This window comes from Bos javanicus, unplaced genomic scaffold (genome assembly GCF_032452875.1).
Source record: "Bos javanicus breed banteng unplaced genomic scaffold, ARS-OSU_banteng_1.0 tig00002795_1, whole genome shotgun sequence".
NCBI classification, from domain to species: Eukaryota; Metazoa; Chordata; class Mammalia; order Artiodactyla; family Bovidae; genus Bos; species Bos javanicus.
The window spans coordinates 194,694-203,251 of NW_026894080.1; the positions used below are offsets into that span (position 1 = coordinate 194,694).

The following is an 8,558-nucleotide window of genomic DNA, read 5'->3' on the forward strand; positions in this document are numbered from 1 at the left end:
AGAGGACACAGTTTAGAATCTAAGATACAGAAATTACCATGTATGTGTGTGTGTGTGTGTGTTCAGTCGCTCAGTCGTGTTTACCTCTCTGGGGCCCCATGGACTGTAACGTGCCAGGACCCGTCTTCATGGAATTTTCCAGGCAAGAATACTGGAGTGGGTTGCTATTTCCTACTCCAGGGGATTTTCCAGAGCAGGGGATTGAACCTGAGTCTCCTGCATTGGCAGATGGATTCTTTACCACTAGCGCCACCTGGGAAGCCTTATATGACCCAGCAAGTCTACTCCTAGGGAGTTATCCCAAGAGAAATGAAAACATGCTCACACAGTGGCCTGCACTCAAATATTCCACAGGTGTATTCCTAATAGCCAAACGTAGAAACAACCCAGTTATTCAACAACTGGTATACAGATGAAAGAAAAACAAAAGAGTATACCTGTACAAAGGAATAATACATGATAATAAAAAAAAGTAACTAATGCATGTAAGAGCAAAGATGCATCTCAACTGTGCAAATGAGAGAAACCAGACACAGAAGGCTACATATTATATGATTTCATGTCAATGGATTTCTGGAAATGGCACAACTGTTGGCACAGAAATGTATCTGTGGTTGCCAGGGTACAGGAGTGGAGGAAGGAGTCAGATGGCAAATGCCCCAAGGGAGCATTTTTGAACATTGAGATGTTTTATACGTTTTTATTGTGGTAGCATTTACACCACGGTATACATTTGTCAAAAATCTACAAATGGAAATACGTTAAAGTGTTGGCTTTTATTGTATATAAATTATACCACAACACTTTATTAAAGGAAAAGGAAATTTTAAGTATTTAAATACTGGTTATTGTATCCATGTAGACCATGAGCTCAAAAACACAAAAATCTACTTTGGAATTCTTCCCAGACCTGGCCAACTTCCAGAATTCACCATGACGGTTTTGTATTTTATGACAGGAAACTTGGTCTTAACCATGTTTAGGACTCCCTCTCCCTCACCTCAAGTCCAAATTCTTGATGAGTTCTGTCCGTTTTACTTCGTAAACGTCTAACGCATCTACTTTTTCTAAAACATCTACTTCTGTGTCATTGACTACGCTAAAACCTCTGACTGAGTGGAACACAACAAATAGAGAAAATTCTTAAACAGAGGGCAGTGCCAGACTACTCGACCTGTCTCCTCAGAAACCTGTATGGGGGCCAAGAAGCACCCGTTAGAACCAGAGTTGGAACAAATGACTGCTTCATAATTGGGGAAGGAGAACGGCAAGGCTGTATATTGTCATGCTGCTTATTTAACTTATACACAGAGTACATCATGCAAAACGCTGGACTGGATGACTCAAAAGCTGGAATGAAGATTGCTGGGAGAAATCTTGACAAGCTCAGATACACAGATGACACCACTCTAATGGCAGAAAGTGAAGAGCGACTAAAGAACCTTTGGATACGGGTGAAAGAGGAGAGTGAAAAAACTGGCTTAAAACTCAACTATTAAAACACTAATATCAGGGCATCTGGTCCTATCACTTCATGGCAAATAGAAGGGGGTAAGTGGAAGCAGTCCATCCTAAAGGAGATCAGTCCTGGGTGTTCATTGGAAGGGCTGATGTTGAAGCTGAAACTCCAATAATTTGGGCACCTGATGCGAAGAACTGACTCATTTGAAAAGACCCTAATGCTGGCAAAAATTGAGGGCAGGAAAAGGGGATGACTGAGGATGAGATGGTTGGATGGCATCACCAGCTCAATGGACATGAGTTTGGGTGAACTCCGGGAGTTGGTAATGGACAGGGAGGCCAGGCATGCTGCGGTTCAAGGGGTCACAAAGAGTCGGACACGGCTGAGTGACTGAACTGAACTGAAGTGGAAGCAGTGACACATTTCATTTTCTTGGGCTCGAAAATCACTGCAAATGGTGATTGCAGCCATGAAATTAAAAGACGCTTGCTCCTTGGAAGGAAAGCTATGACAAACCTAGCTTACATGCATTCTCAGGCACTTCAGTAGTGTCTGGCTCTTTATGACCCCATGGACCGAGGCCCACCAGGCTCCTCTGTCCAGGGGATTCTCCACATGAGAATACTGGAGTGGGTTGCCATGCCCTCCTCCAGGGGATCTTCCTGACCCAGGGATTGAACCCATATCTCCTAAGTGTGCTGCATTACAGACAGATTCTTTACCTCAGAGCCACCAGGGAAGCCCATGAAAATCCTGCTGCTGCTAAGTCACTTCAGTCGTGTGCGAATCTTGGCGACCCCAGAGACAGCAGCCCACCAGGCTCCCCCATCCCTTGGATTCTCCAGGCAAGAACACTGGAGTGGATTGCCATTTCCTTCTCCAATGCATGAAAGTGAAAAATGAAAGTGAAGTGGCTCAGTCGTGTCCGATCTTCACGACCCCATGGACTGCAGCCTACCAGGCTCCTCCGTACATGGGATTTTCCATGCAAGAGTACTGGAGTGGGATGCCATTGCCTTCTCCAATGACAAAACTAGACAACATATTAAAAAGCAGAGACATCACTTTGCTGACAAAGGTCTGTAGAGTCAAAACTATGGTTTTTCCAGTAGTGATGTACATATGTGTGAGTTGGATCATTAAGAAGGTTGAGTGCCAAAGAATTCATGCTTTCGAATTGTGGTGCTAGAGATGAGCGTTGAGAATCCGTTGGACACCAAGGAGAACAAACCCATCAATCCTAAAGGAAATGAACTCTGAATAGTCACTGGAAGGATGGATGCTGAAGCTGCAATACTTTGGTCACCTGATGCGAATAGCTGACTCATTGCAAAGGACCCAGAAGCAAAAAACTGAAGGCAGAAGGAGAAGGGGGCAACAGAGGGTGAGATGATTAGATAGCATCACCAACTCAATGGACATTAATTTGATCAAACTCAGGGAGATAGTGTAGGACAGAGGAGCTTGGCGTGATGCAGGCCATGGTAGTAAAGAGTTGGACACGACTGGAGCGACTGAACAACCACCACCACCTTTGAGCTTCCCTAAGCTGCCAGACAGAGAAGACAATGGTACCCCACTCCAGTACTCTTGTCTAGAAAATCCCACGGACGGAGGAGCCTGGTGCGCTGCAGTCCATGGGGTCGCTAGGAGTCGGACACGACTGAGCGACTTCACTTTCACTTTACTTTCATGCATTGGAGAAGGAAATGGCAAGGCACTCCAGCCTGGTGGGCTGCTGTCTATCGCACAGAGTCGGACACGACTGCAGCAGCTGCCAGATCCCCACTCTAAGCAGGGCGAAGAAGCTTTCTGTGTCTCTCAGTGGTAAAGGCCTAGACTTAAGTCTTCACACACTCAGTGCCCCCTGCTTAGGTGATGATGGGTCATTAGAATGCTCATCAATCCCTCCCAGAGCTAAGACCAGGGATCCTTCTCACGACAGTAATGGAGCACCTACCCTGGTACAGAAATGGCAGTTGGAGCTGTTTACCCCCTCTCAATGTGTTTTCTCCCTTTGCATTCATTTGCACATTTCTTCTTGTGTCACGGAATCCAACTCCGCTCATCCCCACCTGGTAACTGTAACAAGCTGCACCTGCATCTCTATCAGGGCGGGTGCACGTACCCCCTGCACTATGTATTTTACTTCTCTCCCTTCAGAATCTCTAGACTCCCAGTCACCACCCTCAAAAGGGGCAGTGATGCAGGGGAGGTTGTGACTCTCATCCACAGCCTGGGTCAAAGCACGACTGTGTTATATATAACCTCTTTCACTCTTAGAATGAACCTTATCTTCTAGCTTTCCTCCTGCTTCTTGGCCACCCTGCTCACTGTTTTGCTTTGCTTTTCCCTTAGGTCCATTCCCTGTGTTTCTCCTTTGCACTTCTTTCCTGTTTGTGTGTCTGTCTGGTCCACCAGTGTGATATTCCCATCGTCCCCCTCACATCACTGGTCTTGTTATTTCAAGCATTGCAGACACTTCCTGAGACACGCTAGTAATCAATGTGTGTGTACTCAGTGAAGGAATACTATTAATGACTGACAGGAAAAGCATCTCCTCCATGTAGGAGTCGGTATATAGGCGTCATATTTGTAGCACCATACCTAGTCTTGTGTGTTGTTCCAGACACTGTAGGGGTGTGGCTCTGTCTTGGTGCCCTGGTGCCCTTGCATGTCCCCACTTAGGCTACGTAGGCAAGGCTAAACTGCAGGCTGACTTGAATCTTGGCAGAAAACCTCCTGATTGCTCTTGCAGCAAGGGGAGATAAGCAGCCTGATGAAGAGCTGCTATGAGGCCATTTCTCACCTGCCTCCTCATCCAGCTGGAGGTGACACAAAGTTGTTACTCATCCACCTCTGGTTTCAGTTGAACATAGGATGGTCTCCCTAGCCCCACCTGAGAGTACAGCTGTGGACTGCAGAGCTTCTCAGTGCCATAGGGCACAACTGTGGGCTCCTTCCCGGCACAGACCCACCACCTGTAGTGCCTGTTACTGAGGCCTTCCAATTCAGTGGCAAACCGCGGGACTAGGGACAAGGCAACTGACACCAGGGTCATATTGCTTCTGCACTGTCTGTAAGGTAGAATCTGAATCCCTTCGGGTTCATTGTCTCCTTACTGGCCAAGCCCGTAGAAGGTGACAAGCCAAACTAACAACTGCAGTGGTGCCCTGAGGCCCTGTAGCTCCTGCGCTGTGACTTAGGGACTGGCTGCCTGACTACGTGACACAGTCTGGTGTTGAGTTGTGTGATGTTGTGTGACCAGAATACTGGCTTATTTTCTTTGTCATCACACACAGCAAGGAGCACGGTTTTCACTACATATTATGACTTAGGATAGCCTTGTCAGTCCTCATTAACAAACCAACCTTCGAATGGATGCCATGTCTGATACCAGCTATTGAATCTGCTATTGAATCAATATATTTATTTAGACAAAATATGTTTCTGAAGTCCAATTCATTTTAAAAGTTAGCCTTATAGTCTCTTTGAAATTCAAAATCTGTATCACTTGTGAGAGAATTGTAATTGTAAAGGTACATGTTTAAATGAAAAAATGGAGTAGAATAAGCCAAATCCATTTGCAATGTAATGCCTATTGCACATGTTATCTTGTTTATTCTTCATAACAAATATTTAGTGTAAACTTGTAATTTCCATTTTAGAAATAGGGTAACAGATCCAAAGGATGAAAATACCTTTCTCACTTTCACACAGTATGTGTCAGAGCCAGTACTGATACTCTGAGTTATGTCACGTGCTGTGCTTAGTCGCTCAGTCGTGTCCGACTCTTTGTGACCCCATGGACTGTAGTCCGTCAGGCACCTCTATCCCTGGGGATTCCTCAGGCAAGAATACTGGAGTGGGTTGCCCTGGCCTCCTCCAGGGGATCTTCCTGACCCAGTGATTCAACCCAGGTCTCCAGCACTGCAGGCGGATTCTTTACCATCTGAGCCACCAGGGAAGCCCAGTTATGTCATGTCATAGCCAATGAGGAGACAGAGCAGATAAGACTCAAGTCATTTTGTCTCACGAAGTTCCCCTCATTCCTTTCCCTTTTCTTCTATCTAGGATCTAATCTTGTCAGATAGCTCCATGACCTAGGAGCTTTTCCACATACTTTTTGGTAAGATGGGACACTCTAACTTAAGTCTCGTGGTACATTTGAACCTCCCATTTTCAGTCCTTTTGGACCTGCATTTTCATACCTCTGTAAGGGCACAACAGCTGCTATTTATAATCCCTTGTTATTCCTTAAGCAGAGTGCATTCTGAATAGGTCCTTTGTAGCAGAAATGTATTTTTTTGGTGCATGAGGATGCAGATGGGGCCTCAGAGATGTAAGCGTTTTGTTATTATGTAATAATAAGAATAGAAAGGAATCAGACAGCTGGAGGACTTCCTGTAGCTCAAATGGTAAAGAATCTGCAGGAGACCAGGGTTCGATCCCTGGGCTGGGAAGATCCACTGGAGAAGAGAATGGCAATCCACTCCAGTATTCGTGACTGGAGAATTCCATCGACAGAGAAGCCTGGCGGGCTACAGTTCATGGGGTCCCAAAGAGTCAGACATGACTGAGTGATTCACACACACACACACACACACACACACACACACACACACAGGTGGAGGGCTTCTGAGATCTGGTGACTATCAAGCCAATAGAGTATGTCATGGAGAAGAAAATATGTTTGTGGCTACTCTCTCCCTGTACCCAAAAAAACTTGGAAGGCAAGTCAGAAGTGTGTGAAAGATATGGTGTGGCATTTGCCATGGAATTTGACAGCAGTTTTTTTCCTGTCTCCCTACAACCTTTGACAATGGCTTTGGCATTCCATTTCTCTATAGCACAATACAATCATATTAAGTTTTTAAAAAAATGTTTCCCTGTCAATGATTTCATCAGGGACACCACCATATGAGATTTGGGTGGCACATTTTGTAAACACATTTATTCAAGAGAAGACCAAAGGCTTTTATGCAATTTTTATGTGTAGATATATATATATATATGTATGTATATGCATTAACATGTAGATTACACCTAAAGAATATGTTATGACCCAATTTTTTTAACTCTAGAAGTGCAAGGGTGGTTTAAATGTATAAGGTTACCAATGCATTTCACCACACTAATAGAAAAGTGGAGGAAAAAAATTCTATGATCATCACAATTGATACATTATACATGTTTGATGAAAATTAATCTATATTCAAGACGGCAAACTAGGAATAGAATGGAACTTAATCTGATAAACTATATCTCCAAAAAACGCAACATAAACAGGTTGAAATGGAGAAGATTTTTCATTTCCTATTGGGAAAAATGCCAATTATCACCTGCTTTAGTCAAGACTATTCTGGCTAGGTTTTTTCAATGCTGCAAAATGAGGACAGGTTTAAGGTTTAAGCCGGTAGAAACTGTTGATATTCAAATATAATAGTATATTTTGAAAAGCAAAAATAATCTAGATCTAAATTTGTGGAATTAATATGCATATTTAGAGGAATTGTTGGACAGAAAATCTATATATAGACATTCTATCTCTACAGACAGCCTCAACTAGACAATAAAAATCACAAACCATCGATTTTCAGTAACATTAAATAGCCAGGGATAAATTTAACAAAAATGTGAAAGTAGAAAACGAAACTTTATTTACACAACTTTAACAGTCAAATATACAAATAAGAACAGCATAAATCGTTTCAGTTTATCTTCTTTCAAGTAAATGGTTGCCCTTCACCTATAATACAAACATTAGAAAAGTTCCTCAGCAGAACTTTGATGACAGGAGAGGTATACAAAATTCACTGCAGTTGTAGTTTTACAAAATGGACTAAAACAAGAACACTAAGGGCGACGCTTTGGCTTACCTTCAGTTAATCCTCTCGAGATTCTATAGACTGTTCAAGCATATTACCAGTATTTGTGATGTTTAGTTATTTAGTTACTGGGGTATGTTAAATAATACTTGTTTTTCTACCCTATTAGCCATTTCATCAATATTCTAAAAATATCTGAGTTCCAGATTATCCTCAGTTTTAATTCTGTAATATACTAACTGTTAGTGTCTTGTTCATATTTCTTATTATGTATACTTGGGCTCTTTCCATTTGCTTCACAGTTATGTAAACTAAGAGGAGTGGACTAGCAGTTTGGGGTTGACAGATACAAACTATTACATTCAGAATGGATAAACAACAAGGTCCTACTATACAGCACAGGGAACTATGTCCAATCTCCTGTGATAAATCACAACGGAAAAGAATATTTTAAAATGTGTGTGTGTGTGTATATATATATATATATATATATTAAAAAATATGGAAACTAGCACATTGTCTTTATTTATTAATTGAGTTTATTTTCCTCTTCCTAACAATTCATACCTGTCTTTTATTAAGTATCTTTTCCTTTTTCCCTTAGGTTTATTCTGTTGCTCTTTTTCTTACCTTTTATGTTGGACGTAGGATTTTGTATTTATGTACCTTGTAATTTATGTATTTTTCTTTTTAAATACCACACATATTTAGGGCTAAGATTTTTTCTATGAGAACATTTTACTCATGTTCTTTAGTTACTTGAACATAGTCTGAAAGTTGTATTTTTGTCTAAATGTTCTAATGGAATGGAACAAAGATGTAAAGTGAAAATATTTAGAAGGCTAATACACAGTAAATTCTTCTCTAACTATGAAGTTCCTCCTTTAAAATCAGAACCATGCAATTCATTGTCAGCAACTGGGAAAACACGTATGTGAAAGATACTAAGTTGATTACGCAGGAAGAACTAGAGTTGCAATCTTTGACCTTCAGAACTTTTTAAATTCATGTATCAAAGGAACAATAACATACTCGATATGCTTAGAGACGATTATATCATCTATCAAAGGAAAAATAACATACTCGATATGGTAAGAGACGATTATATCATGAGGCTCGGATTTTTATTACTTCTTTAAGAGTGAGAGTGGGATGTAGAGCAAAAACCATCATAGTATTGTAAAGTAATGATCCTCCAATTAAAATAGGCAACAACCCCGCCCCCCAAAAAATACCAAACGTGGGGGCAGGTAGTGTGCTTAGCATAT

General features: G+C 41.9%; 1 protein-coding gene across 1 annotated transcript in view; it reads left to right on the forward strand.

The window, feature by feature from the left end:
• Positions 1-6,148, forward strand: part of LOC133244041 (P antigen family member 3-like) — a 57,821-nt gene extending 51,673 nt beyond the window's left edge. The window contains exon 6 of the mRNA XM_061410721.1: positions 6,033-6,148. Coding sequence (XP_061266705.1) covers positions 6,033-6,042 — 10 coding nt within the window. The 3' untranslated portion in view covers positions 6,043-6,148. The remainder of the gene's footprint in view (positions 1-6,032) is intronic.
• The last annotated feature ends 2,410 nt before the right edge of the window (positions 6,149-8,558 follow it).